A 14,294-nucleotide genomic window follows, 5' to 3' on the forward strand; every position below is an offset into this window, starting at 1 on the left:
TGTCGGCCAAAGCGTACAGAATCCCTTAAGAACACCCAAAACGATAAAATTGAAAGTGTTCCAGGCTCTATTTCGTTAAGCCTATTCAGGGAAGTTATGAAAAGAGCAGGTTACAAAAACAGTGAAACTTGAAAAAATCTGTAACAGAACCTTCAAATTGCCGTTCATGTCATTCCATAAAAGTGGCGTAAGACTTAGTAAATCATATTTTTTAGTTTTTGCATTCTTAAAGTTATATATATAAAAGCGTGTAGATTTAATGTCTATGGAGCCGAACGAGACTGTATTGCAAGCTGTCATACTGATATTTTCTTAAATAAGGGCGTCAAAATGGGACACCATCTCGAAAGTAGGCAAGAACGGCTTTGGGTCATTACGATTATGTGGACAATATTATTATATTAACGTAAATTTTCAAACGGCGGTAGGTTTATATGTGTACTGCGTTTTGAGAATTAGTAGAATTAATATTTTGTTTGATCGCAAATTTAATCAAATGAAAATAAACGAAAGTTATGTGAGAATACCAGGTGAATAATTCGTTAGATGTTTGCGCAAAACTATTACAGACAATAAACTATGAACTTGTTGGTGTGTATATGTCATACATACACCTGCAACAGCATTGCAGCACAAGATTTCCTAACATATGATTTTAATTGGAAACCTTTCAATAATGATTTCAGTACTTTCCGTATAACAATTTTGCTTAATATATATTGAAATAAATATGCAAGACAGTGGTGTGTTATCTTAAAATGGCTCAATGTTGCTCATATGGTATAATTGCATTAGTATTATGTCTTAACAAAAACATTATTTTTAGTATATACCTACAAAAATATATTTGAAAGAAAACGATTCATGAAACAAAATCACTCACCGCCAAACCATTCAAAAGTGATGTTGATTACTAACAATGTTTACGCACACGCTAACATTTTGACCACGATTGTTATATGTCATTCTAAAGGCTTTAACAATAATCTTACACCATTTTCGTATAAAAAGCGTTATTTGATTCTTTTGTTTAAGAAACTTTCAATACTTTATTTTGAAGATCATTGAAAGTGTATCTTTTAGACAACTAGAATATCAAAATCTTCAAATAGAATGAGTTCGGTTATTCGTATTCGAAGGCAAATTTTCATATAACAATATATGAATATTTCTATAACCATTACTTAGATTTATTTCTATGTAAGCAGAAGTAAACTAATAGTTCTTAAAATGATTCTTCTTGATAAAATTAGAAAAAGAATTACTAAAAAATGTCCAAAACGGCCAAACTGACAATGTTGCAGGCTTGGTTTGATTGAAGTTTAATCCCTTTCTTTCTTGAAGTGTTTTTTATATAAACATTACATTAACTTTAAGCATTCGTCGATGTATTTCAAAATCTACACAACATAGCAGAGTGAAATCAATTGATGTTTGATTTTGATTTTGTTAAATCATTTTAAGATATAAGAATGGATATAAAATGTTTCTACAGCCGGAAATAATGCTACCTATAATTAACCCATAAAAACAGACTTAAACAACCTGCAGCTTTTGTACTGGTAACAACTATCTGTTTTATAAACACCTGTTTTGACACCATGCTGTTAATTTGCTGAGAGAAAACTGTTGGTTTGAGACAAAAACATCTATATTATTATATCTGTTAAATGTTTCCTTCGTAGGTGTATCAAATCTGTATTACAAATGAAATATTTTATGTATCTTATACACATGTTATATTCTCAATAACCGAAAATGAAAAATTATCAGATAAAAGACAAAAAATGAAAGAAATGATAGCTCGATTATACTGAGACGTTCATGCATGGCACAGGTACAGAACTGGCGTCAGCAGACCTAAACACCTTTTTTTTAATTAAGGTTTCATTTCAAAACATCTGCGGATATGAACATACGACAAAATGCTTTATGTTAATGATAATTGCTCTTATTTGTATGAACTGATTATTTAAAATATTTCATTTTAATATTTTGAATCTTGAAATCTTTAAAATCATACATACAACAGTGGTTTGGTTGGCTGGTTGGTTTGTTTGATTTAACGCCGATTTAACACATGTTTTGGTTATATCTTGGCGGTTAGTCCTTCTTACCGATTCTTTTACTGATAACTTACATGTTATCGCAAGTTACCGACTTCTTTACCGCGTGATTTCTTAACCAGCAGTTAATTGACATGGAGAAATTAGGCATTACTGGCGGATCGAACTAGGGTCTAGATGTATTTATTTTTAATATTTTTCAGACATATTTTGCATCTGTGTCTGATTTAGAAACATAAAGTAAGAGAATGTAAAAATGTAATTCATCTCTTCCGGACCGAAATACAAAATGAAATGAAACACACATAAATGTGTAAAACGATTAAGTATAAAATTTAATAAAAAATAATAAAACGATGAAAGAATACACTCAATTTCGTTTTATGATCATGTCAGAGATTAATGTAGAAAACACATCATCTTTATGTCAGCAAATAATAATGAAAAGAGAAAAATAAATACTAGGATATATAATAGACAGTGTAGAATGAAGTCATTCGCAGGAAAATATATTTAGCAGTAAAGACACGCTTCTTGTTTATTTTTACAATTAAGATGTGTTGATATAAACTGTAGGGCAGCCAAAATAAACATGCTCTATTGACCAGGGTCAATTACTAAATGATCAAGGATGTTTATCTGTAATTGTCTGGTCCAGATATTGCCTACTGGAAATGTCTATGGATCTAATTGTTTATAACACAACTTGTAAGAACATGAAAGTTCATTAGTAACTACCGTACAATCACGCTAAATATTTTAAATGGGTATGTTTATCTTTTAATCTGAACTCTATCATGCATCGCTGTAAGGAAAAATATATACTGATTCGAAAGCGAACAGTGCAGACAGTATTCGCATGTTCGGGATGATCTTGGATTGCACAGTTCGCACGAGTATAACATTTTGCCAGCAGCTGGCTAAAGGTTCAAAAGATAATTAAATATATTTGTACGCCTTAAAAACAGTATACATATATAATCAAGCAGGAAACAGTATAATTTTTGTGTAAATAAATGAAAATCAATATATTTAATAAAGAACGAAAGCTATACAGTTTAATGGCATAATGATATTTTTTTACCAAAATTATGCAATTATTTTAAATTTCCATAACAAACCTTGAATGAATGCATACATTTCTTTGTTAAGCATAAAAAATTCTACGTTTGTGCTCTTACGTTATCAAGTTAGTAACATAAATAATAAAATAGATAAAAAAAACCAATATATGAGTTTTTTATATACATATTTGAATAAGTAATAGATGTTTGTGAAAGACCTCAATTTGTGATTTTTAAACTTGAAATCTTCCATTTAACATTTTCAGGTAATGACTGCAACACTTATAAACATTTACCGATATTCTTTATTTTTTACAGGTGATAGTTCACAATGTGCACTTAATATCCATTTTTTCTCTTTTTTTAAAAAAAAATATTTTGTCCAAATAAAGAGGGATATTTTGTAATCAGTTTAAATAAATGATACTTTCTTTATTTGCTAAACTACATGTAAATGTCCTGGTATACTGATTACATCAGTTCAGACATTTGATCTACTTGAGAAAATGATGTAGGAATGTTGATGACATTTTGATGTAAAGTAGGACAATAATTCTGTTGACTTTGTCATGTTGAATCTGATTCTGATTATAATGTTGAAAAGTAACAAAGTAATTTGTTGTATTACTTATATCATAATAGGTTTAATATATCTCCATGGATATAATCTTAAAATTATTTCTTTTGCTTTCTTTTCAAATTACATCAATCACTTTAGTCGGCATCTTAGACAAATTCGTGTATTTTCATATTGGCGAATGACCCCATTGTTGCTCGAAACAGGACTCTGTTAATCGAGGTAGAAAACACGGAGTATGTTCCTAGTTGAACTACAAACATTTTCTTTAAAATGATACGGTGTTTATCATGCATGGTTTTTGATGCAATTATTATTAATCTTATTAATATTTAATTATTTAATTAATTAACCATGCAATTACATGTATGAATGAGTTACCAACGCACAAACCTGAACAAATTAAAAATTGAAAGTTTGAATAACTATACTGTTGTGTAAACTTTAGTAAAGCAAACACGAAAAAAATAAAGGTTTCTTTGTGACATAAAATGGCACATTTCAGCTGCTTAATGGATAATCGCACGCATTTATGCATGTATTCGCGAAACTGTTTAAAACTTATTTAAGGAGTTCACGTCGATTTATTGTGTTTTTAATGGTTTTAAACGATGAAACAAGAAAATGTCTCGCTTTGTTTGTTCTTTCTCTGTGTTCCAAAATTCTAATTAATTTTATTGAATGTTATTTGGTTTTGATTGAAAATATATCTTAAGAATAATCATCGAATTTGCTTATGAATTCGTCTAAAAATCTGTAAAGGATGATTGTTTATTGTGCAACTTAAAAGAATTACGATATCTTTTATTTGTTAATTTTATCATAGATAAAAAGACTCAGGTAGAAAATTAGTTTAAATCAAGGGTGATTTATCAGACTATCAACGTCGTGTATTTAGGATAAGAGGTAGACTGTTGCGGGTTAATGCGACTAATTTAGCTTAAATTACCACAGTAACAAGAAAATTTCTCGATCAGTGCATAGGTGAAGTTACGAGACGAATACCTGCCAATGTAGGTATGTGAAGATACCGGCATGGATTATAGACACCTATGTTTCAATCAGTGTTTTGTTTTAGCGGAATACTTGAGATGTTTGAAAAGGTTAACGGAATTTATTGATAAATATTTATATTTAAATCATTCTAATTGATCCAAGTGTTTCAACGAATCTTTTTGCAAAGGGATAACCTGAATACAATGCTAAATTTCTTACAAGGTGTTCATTTGTAAATATATCAGTGATAATATTAATTTCAGAAAAATTAAAAACGGTATTGTGATAAAAATAGTGTGTTCTTAAATGTAAATATGATTTTAACGTTGATTTTTGTCCTTCAGACGACAGGGACATTGTTTGGTGCACAAATTTTATCTGACCCTAATTTAAAAACAAGACTTTCAGGAAAGAACAGAAATGGAATTAGATTCAGAGAAAGGAGTAGATTAAATGAAGAAAACAAAAGCGATCAAGGGAAAACAGATGAAAATGTTCCTGAAAAATGGCTCGTAGATGCGGTAAGAATATTATGAAGTGAAATATTAAAGGCTTCTACTAAAAATGGAAGTCCTTTTATTTTTATTAATTTATTTATAAAATTGTATTCACACTTATTTTCCTTTCTCAACAATAATGTAAAAAGAATACATTAACGCTGCAATACTTGAAAGTTTATCAGTATAATTTAACTGAATAAAAAGTTCAAAGGAAATTATTAAATTGCAGTCTTATATATTTTTAAAGAAGACTCTGTTGCTTAAACGCTGACAACGTTTAAATTTTATTGCTTTTTTTAACGAAATCCTTAAAAATTACACTGGACATTTATTATTGATTCAGCATAGCACAATTCCACGTAACGAGGATATAAGTATTAAATCAGACTTCGCCTGTCTATTATATTTATAACGGTTTATCTATATATGTCACATTGACAATTCTTGCACGGCTATTGAAAATTGCCTTTCCAGGACACCATACCTAAACAAGAATGGATCAAATAATTATGTTACAGAAACTGTGTAAATTCTATTCAAAATGAATCTTGCGTGCAGCGGGCCATAAAGTATTATTTGTTTCGTCAAAAAAAGCCACGACTTTTGATATGATATTATAATGTTTAATTCATAAATTGAGTGTTTACGTTTGTTTGCTATTAATATTTAAGCTCATTTGAGTTTTCAGTATAAATTAACAGCATGTACTTTCTTATTGCCTCAGCTTAAAAAGCAATATATATTCATGCAGCGATAAAAACATTTTAAGTAAAAAAAATCTTAAAGTCTTAAATTAAACAAATGAATGAAGAAACGTAACACAAAACGAGACAAAGCGATGAAAGATAGTTCTACCATGAAACATTTTTGTTACCCTGTAAATCCGCTAAACGCACTGAGGTTCCTTATCGCCAGACAAAACTATGTGTTATTGTAAATCCTACTCAAGGTCAATCGTTTAAGATAGATGTGCGAACATAAAATGTTTATTGACAATTGTCTGATGGAAAGATTGCCAACTAGAACAAACCGTCTGCGCCTTCTCTACAATTTATACACAAGATCAAAGTGAAGTTTGTTTTAAACTTTTAAGTATAGATTTTAACAATTTAAATGAAAAAAAAACTTAAAATCTTAAAACTTAGATAACCGTTACTATAGATATTAAGAATCTTTTTTGATATTTTGTTTTACTGAGATATTTACTTGTGCATATCACTTTAATGTTTAAATGATGTGCATTCGAATTTGTCATGTCTTTTGTATTTTTTTTACAATGGTCGACTATAGGAGCAAATTACTTACTTACTTACAATGCTTAAAGAAGGTTCTGTCATTGTCGATTCAGAAAAAAACCTGTGATTTGCCCGGCGAAATTAATAAAACATGTGCTTTGTAATTGATATTCTGAATGTGAATACTCTCTTTCAAAAATCTATTTTGTAGCGTGTTAGCTCCACTAACGACAAATGCAAGCAATGTTAAGAATATCACGTGTTGTGTTATAATGTTTTATTGTAGATTTTAAAGCTATTTTCTTTTTGTAAGTAACTTTATAAAAGAAATAATATAAACTTTTTAATATGAAGATGAAATTAAATAGGGTATAAATGAATATTGTGAATTTTGCTTTGCAGAAGGTATGATGAGGTCAAAGGCCTAAAAATGGAATTCTTATATAAATCAAATGAAGCACTTAGAGTGGAAAAAAATATTAGAACTATACAAATGAATTCTTTATTCTTAACTAAATTGAATATCGGTTTAAGTGCGATTCTTGGCCCGATGGTAACGAGAAGCTTTGCAACGCATTTAATTTTTGGGTCATTTTGCGTAATGAAATGATTATTGTGGGTACAGATTGTTTATCTCTTTTAGGATGTTTCTAAATTTGTACAAGTTTTAAAGGAAGGAAAGGTCTGTCAGTTAAAAAATAAAAATGAAATATAATTACAGGGACATTTATTTAATTAAATGATATAGAAATATGAATTAGTTTCAAAAGATATAACAGTAGTTTCCTTTACTGCTTTAAATATAAGTTATGAATTGCCAGAAAAAAAATATGTAAGTCAGATTAATTTTCATCCAAACCAGCCAAATTAATAGAACAACATCGAAAAGCGACGAATATCTTGCTCGTAATTTCATGAAAATGTCTATTAACAGGTGTTAGAAAACAAATGTATTATCTTGTAGCAGCCTTTACGTCTCTTAAATTGCTGATTCTGACAGGAATCTGCATATTTACATCCCCGCTGAGATAAAACGCGCATATTTTTGTCTGAAATATAATCAACAGATTACTATAGGGAATTTACGACTGCTGTCTAGTGCATTTGTATCGTTTGAACTTCATATATTAAATAATATTTTTATATTTGCTCGACTTATAGAAGGTTTATTAAATATATGATGGATTATTTATCCGTTTTGTTTGAAAAAAAATCTTCTTTTTTTGTTTGTAGTAAAACCGTATAATTTGTTAAATATAAAACATATTCATAGTGTCTCTGATTCATTTGTATATTTTATTGAACATATGTTTGAATTTTCAGTGCACTTTGGTAAAATCTATAGTTCATATTTACAAAAAATGCCTTTATCTATCAAGAATGCACCTTTTGTGGAAAACAACACTAAAATAATACAAAGAAACCTATTTTTCTAAAACATAGAATGTCGAAATTAAGATCAAGAAAATGCAGATAATAATTGCTGGCAACTAAATAATGATATTGTAAATCTTAAATTAAAATATATTTCACTTTGTCCTTTTTTATTGAACGGTATGAAAATATGACACACTAGTTCAAGTATAATATACGCAAGTTTAAACATTCATTAAATGATTTTATAAGGTAAGAGAATATATTGTAGTGGATTAAAGGGTATAAATAAGTTGAGATTATTGTGGTCACATATCAATAACTAGCTCGTATTGGAATGTGAGGCAACGTGCAAAATATTTAAAGATAGTGTCTAAGTGGACTCTTTTTGTGACATTCAAACATAATACGTCTAAATAGATTATTATAAAACACCTGCACTAATTAACTAATTTGTCAAGTCGCCAAACAGAATAAATATTTTAACTTTTTTTAATCGAAGAGGATACAATAAGCAATAGTTATTTCATATTCATAATTAGTTTAATACTTTTATTTAATATCTGTATATTTTCATGACTTAAGTCACATTTGCAATATTCAATTTGCATTTGTATTTTTACTTGTACCTTTATTCAATATATGTTATATTTGTAAAATTTAAAGTATGTTTATGGATACAGTTTAACTTGGGAATATCGTAAGCCATAATCGTACAAAGAAATAAATATAAGGAACATGATCCAAACGTACAAAGTGAACCATGTTAGTTCAAAAATAGATACTACACCAAAATGAAAAGAAATATATAGGAGATATTTGTTTGTTGTGTGTAAGATGAAATTTTATTTCATAGAGTGAGCTTAAAAAACAGTATTCTCACGAGTGTCGTGGCCACGAGTGAGAATATTTGTTTTTAAAGTTCACTCGAAGAAATAAAATCACATCTTACACAACAAAAGAACAAATTCTCTTTTTATTGTATGCTTAAAAACAAGTTTTAAAGGAAATTTTCTCAAAATTAACTTTAATTTTAAATCTGTTTTGCCCACTGGTAGCCTCATTTTAGTCGATTTACAAGAAGTCTTGAGCTGAAAAATAAGTTCGACATTCAACGTTTAATGGCGATGATAATATTTATTTTATTCCAAAAACATGAATGATCCCTTGTACAAACAATTTTAGTGGAAGAAAAGGTCACACCATCCGACCTTATTTCCGTTACTTACGGATTGTTACAGACAATAAATACTTGTTGACAGATGTGTAAACGGCTACGAATCAGGAAAAAATGGAATTGGTGAAAGGCTGTCTTACGAACGCTGGGTTGTTTACTTATTCTTCGGGCTGATGACTGTCATTGCTTTTCAAGTTTTCTTATTGCATTAGGCAATTATTACTCGTAGGATACTTAAATATGCCCAAAAGTCATCAAGAGAAGTTTTGCATATGGAAGAAAATGTACTTTTCATACTGTAAAAACAAAACAAATATTTAGAGACGATATTTGGTGATTGGTAGTTTAAATGAATTGAAGATAGTTTTTTCTTTGCATTACTTTTGAAATTTAAGTTATTTATCAATTCAAGCTTTGCTTTTCTCTATACAGCTCTGACAATGTCAGAATTGTCAGCAAAAATAAAATTGAGGTATCACATGGGGAAATTTGTCTCGTCATTGAAAAGTGTGAAATTATATTTTGATAATTTTCACTGTGAAACCGGAAGTAGGCATACGTCAGATAAAAAGTTATCATGTGCTTATATATATCTGTTACAGTAATAATTGTCTATATTTTTTCAGATATATTATGACGATTATCAATCAGATGCTCCTGCTGCTCCAAATATGGCGTCGGAAGATGTTTGTCCACCGGTTCCGGATGTTGTGTCAGATGACGCATGCGCACACAATTCGTGTCAAAAAGATACCGATTGTTCGGATGGGTACAGATGTTGTTTTACCGGCTGCTCCTTTACATGCCTTCGTGAAGTTCAACCAGCCGCTCGTAATTCCTTATTATTTGATTCCTTCTCAAAATTATCTTTTATACACGGTTATAGAAATTAAAGAATAAATAAATCTGTTTTCTATTTTTGTTTTGAATTAGTCTCTTTACGTTCCTTGACTGTTAAAATGGCCAAACAATATTCTTTATTTAAGTTTAAGAGTGCTTTAAAAAGTATATTCAAATTGTTTCTATTTTTTACATCTTACATCTCAGTTAATATTCTAAACATTGCGCTGGTTTTATTTATCATGGGTTATTTAATACGTGTCTTTCTTCCATAGTTGTAGACTGGCGGAAAGAACCAAGAAGATCAAGATCTGGTAAGACACTAATAATTTGTACTTCATTTTTTTACGGAATGACGATTTTATATATTTATTTTACTTTTTATCAGGTGTTAGTGTTAAAAGGTACAGGGCAGAACTCGTGATTAATTTTTTACAAAACATTTACAATTAATTTGGTCACAAATACAATTTCAACGTTTAAAATCTATTATGACAATTGATTGACTATTTAAAATGTTTTATTTGTATACGATTTTAAGGAATATCCTGGTTGATCAACAAACCAATAACTGACGAGTCCTCAAATGAAGGTAAGTGTACTGTTATTTCACTTTTGTTTATTATTCTAAGATATACTTACATTGTCAGGTAAAAATTTCTACCCATTTTTCGTACGCTCATATGTTAAGAGATTACTAGTTTTGTTGCGAAATTTCACAATATTAAGTTAGTTTTGAAACTGAAAATAGAACAGATTTGAAATATTAATATAAATCCTGATTCTGGTTCATGGTCCGTCTTTCCACATGGATAAACCGTTGCCAATAACTCCTTAAGCCTGTGCTAGTCAGGGTGTTTCTTGCACCTTTTATTGCCCATCAGATACAAAAAAAACCTGTCTGAGATGTGCAACTACTTGGCTCTCGGGAGATCTTCCCTTCAAAGTATAGGACAATATCGAGTAAGTGAACAAATGGTCATCAACATAGTTTCCCCTTTCTTCAACAAAGCAGACAATAATATTGTTTCAAAACATGACTAATAAAAATAAACACGTTTTGATTTTACCCCAAAGAAGTAAACACGCGGTGTATTCTTTGCAGCGTTTATAATGGTTCTATTAAACATATAATATTTACAGTTGAAACATGCAGCACCAGTCCCATTGAATCTGACGAGGACCCTCTATTATGCCCCCAGGGATATTTCTGTCACGTGACCGATCCTGGAAATTTAAAGGATGGAATACCAAACAGTGGCTATTGCGTAAAACATAACGCTGAAAAATGTAAGACTTACAATATTATATATGGACGGGTAGACGATTTTGAAGGTTCACATGAAGTAAATATACAATGAAAATGTTAAATGTCATAATATTTATCAATGCCAAGTGACATAATGCTAATGAATGCTTTGGCATGTTGCATCCAAAATGGTGCACATTGAATGTCAGTCCATGCTTTTTATATAATAATAATAATTATTATTATTTTTAATGATTTGACCCACTCCATATTTCAACAGTTTCGAGGATTATTGTATATCCCTTTTTGTATTGTTATTTTGAAGATTCCCAAGAAGAAGTGAATTTTGTAATTACATCATCATTGAAAAAGAGACAGACATGCGCAGTTGACGATGTTATATTATTACATGGTGCAAAAATACAACTGAAAGATAAATTTTGGTAAGTCAAAAACATCCTTTTATTACTGTAGAAATGTTATGATTTAAAGCCATGTTATCGATAGTAGTATAAATGACTCTGAAAATGAAAGCGTAATGTTGTGATTCTTTGAACTGGACATTTGATTCTTACTTGTGGAAAGTAAAATCATATTCTGCAAAAAGATAACATATCCACCTAATTAAGAAAATAAAGAATATTCCATTATGATTTTGTAGTTGAAAAAAAAATCAATAATTTGATTTATATCGATCCTATTAAACATATAATATTAATTTTGCAGTTTCAACATGCAGCACCAGTCCGAATGAATCTATTATCTGTGCCTATTTGTTCTTGTCAGACAATTCATTAAAACCTCTAAAGTTTTTTTCTATATTGAAAGTATATTGTCAATTGACAATGCAATTGTCAAATGAAATGCAAAATATTTAGTTTGTTTACTCATAGACCCTTTTCATTGTCTATGTCTTTTCGTGCTTCTCGTTCTTTGATATAGAAATTTGGCCGGTTATGGCGTTAGGTGACACGCTATGCCAAAAAAAGATAGAAAGAAAACATCCTGTTTTCCATCAGCTAGTCATGGTCATATTCGTGGGGAAAGGTTTATTGACTTTAACTGATTGCTTTATGTAAAATTTACAAATAATTTATATTTTCATAGCCACCAAATACATTTATTTCTGTTTTATCTAAACTGCTTAATATACAAACATATTTCATATATTTGTAATAATATTTTATTGCTTTCTTTCACTCAAATACCTAATACATGTCGAATGAATTAATCGAAAAACGGGAAAGAGTTTCTGTCATTTTATGATAACTTCAATATTGCATAAGTATTTTGCATACTTGAACAAACGCAAAATATTGCTATTTATTCTTAAGACTTCTTTATGCAACCAAATGGACTTGTTTCCTTTTTCAGTCGATGTAAAAATGGATACCTCTCATGTCGAGAAAGAGGGATAACAACTAAAATAAAGAAAAATTCTAAAAACAATAAAAGTAATAAAAGAAATAGAAAAGATAAACGTCAAAGAAAAGGTAAAATATTTATTAGAACATAAATTTCTAGTTAGTTCAAACATATTTGAAATGTATGTAACTGTTGTTTGCAATAAGACCATCTCATTTTAACCATTTACCTGCTGAAATAAAAAGTTGACTTCTGCCAACCGTCAAAGTCGAACAAGCCAAGGCTGACGTTCTTCAAAATTTTCATAATGTTATCCAAAATGGAGATAATGACATTTCCAATAAAAGTAAGACCATGATCCTTATTTTTGACTACTTTATAAATACACATATCGTGCAAAGTGATATCGAAAGTGTTAAAGCATTTCAATTTTCAATCAATTCGTATCACTATAGGTTGACATTAAAATATTTATTTATTATCCAGAACTGCATAAAGTATTAGCATTAACCGGGTATTGTGAAATATGAATTTGATCCTGTCTTTGAATTTGATTTTTAATCTTTTGATGCCTGCATTTTTATTTAATGTGACCTTTAATATCCTACATATTTTATTAATTAAAAACTTTTTTATTTTTAATTAATTTATTTATTTATTTGTTTTTATTTTCTCTATTATTATTATTTTTCTTGATTTCGTGTAATATCTTAATATTTTCATGTTTCAGGTAAAAACAAGACGCATTCCAGAGAGACCTGATAAACTTTATTTATCTAGTTACACATACATGTTATCAATTAAATAATTTCATTTCAACAACAAAAGACCACCACAACAGTTACTGGATTGAGTACGCTAGTGAGTTAAATTACATCATAGAATTTCATGACAGTGTCATTCTTCCATTTTCATTCATTTGAAAGAATTTATGGACATACACAAATATTCTAATGTTAGCAGTGTATATAAGAATTTGAAAATCTCGTGTCAAGAAAATATTGAAATACAATGGAATTCATTTACCGTGCTTTTTAAATCACAAGTGAAATAGAAAAAGTTGTTAATTCTTATGTTTTTATTCATATATTTTATTAGCATACACTAAAGTAAACAAACGCTTCTTATAGCAAATCGTTGTAAAACTTCCTTCTCTGAAACGAAATTTATATTGTTTCATTATTTTCTGTTCACCATCATGAATCAGTGTATGGCTATATTGAAGCATAAATGTACTGTTTAATGCCAATAAAAATTTTGTTATGTTATTTTTGTTATGTTATCCTATCTTATCTTATGACTATTTTTCTACACAATTTTTATTCTGAATATAATGCCTAAGGTTCAAAACATGAAATGTTTGTGACTTGCAAGTTTAAACAGAAAATAATCTAAAAAATATATGCAAAAGAGCTTCGTATTACACAGAATATGAGAACAATGCTCGGCTTTTTATAACAAAGTGAAGGATGTGGTCTATGCAACGTTTTCCTACAAAATTTACCAGCGTGATATCATTCATAAATTCAAAGAATAAGGTTTTATCGTGTAAGCAAAACCATTATAATTATATTACAAATAAACGATATGCGTTTCTATTTCAATGTAGTAGCTTCATCGTACATTTGTAAATTCATGTTCAGTATACGAAATTGTCAGTAAATTATATCAAAAATGCTTTCAAGTGTCAATGGTAAGTTCCTATCTAATGGCTTGGTTATAATTATTCAAAATGAGTAATAGTACAAGTCGGCGAACACACGTAACTTTTAACTAAACATCTAAAAAAGACCTATTGTGGATAGCGCATTGCCGTAACAAGCTATATTGATGTCAACAACACATGGACAT

At 29.2% G+C, this 14,294-nt stretch overlaps 1 protein-coding gene across 1 annotated transcript; it reads left to right on the plus strand.

Moving 5' to 3' along the window:
• Positions 1 to 4,549: 4,549 nt before the first annotated feature.
• LOC132730107 (uncharacterized) lies at positions 4,550 to 13,622 on the plus strand. Its single transcript, XM_060715961.1, has 8 exons — positions 4,550 to 5,224; positions 9,616 to 9,820; positions 10,105 to 10,143; positions 10,371 to 10,421; positions 10,973 to 11,119; positions 11,404 to 11,521; positions 12,453 to 12,571; positions 13,174 to 13,622. The coding sequence occupies exons 1-8, from the start codon at positions 5,018 to 5,020 to the stop codon at positions 13,203 to 13,205; spliced, it is 918 nt and encodes a 305-aa protein (XP_060571944.1). The 5' UTR covers positions 4,550 to 5,017; the 3' UTR covers positions 13,206 to 13,622.
• Positions 13,623 to 14,294: the final 672 nt, after the last annotated feature.

Source organism: Ruditapes philippinarum, unplaced genomic scaffold (genome assembly GCF_026571515.1).
Source record: "Ruditapes philippinarum isolate M1 unplaced genomic scaffold, ASM2657151v2 ctg1882_1_1_1_1, whole genome shotgun sequence".
In the NCBI taxonomy this organism is placed as follows: Eukaryota; Metazoa; Mollusca; class Bivalvia; order Venerida; family Veneridae; genus Ruditapes; species Ruditapes philippinarum.

What these genes read in the sequence shown, in the direction of transcription:
- LOC132730107 (XM_060715961.1), top strand. Translation starts at nt 5,018, where the DNA reads ATGATTTTAACGTTGATTTTTGTCCTTCAGACGACAGGGACATTGTTT. An exon ending in TGACGAGTCCTCAAATGAAG is followed by an intron (nt 10,422 to 10,972) that starts GTAAGTGTACTG and finishes TAATATTTACAG; the next exon opens with TTGAAACATGCAGCACCAGT. An exon ending in AGATAAACGTCAAAGAAAAG is followed by an intron (nt 12,572 to 13,173) that starts GTAAAATATTTA and finishes TTCATGTTTCAG; the next exon opens with GTAAAAACAAGACGCATTCC.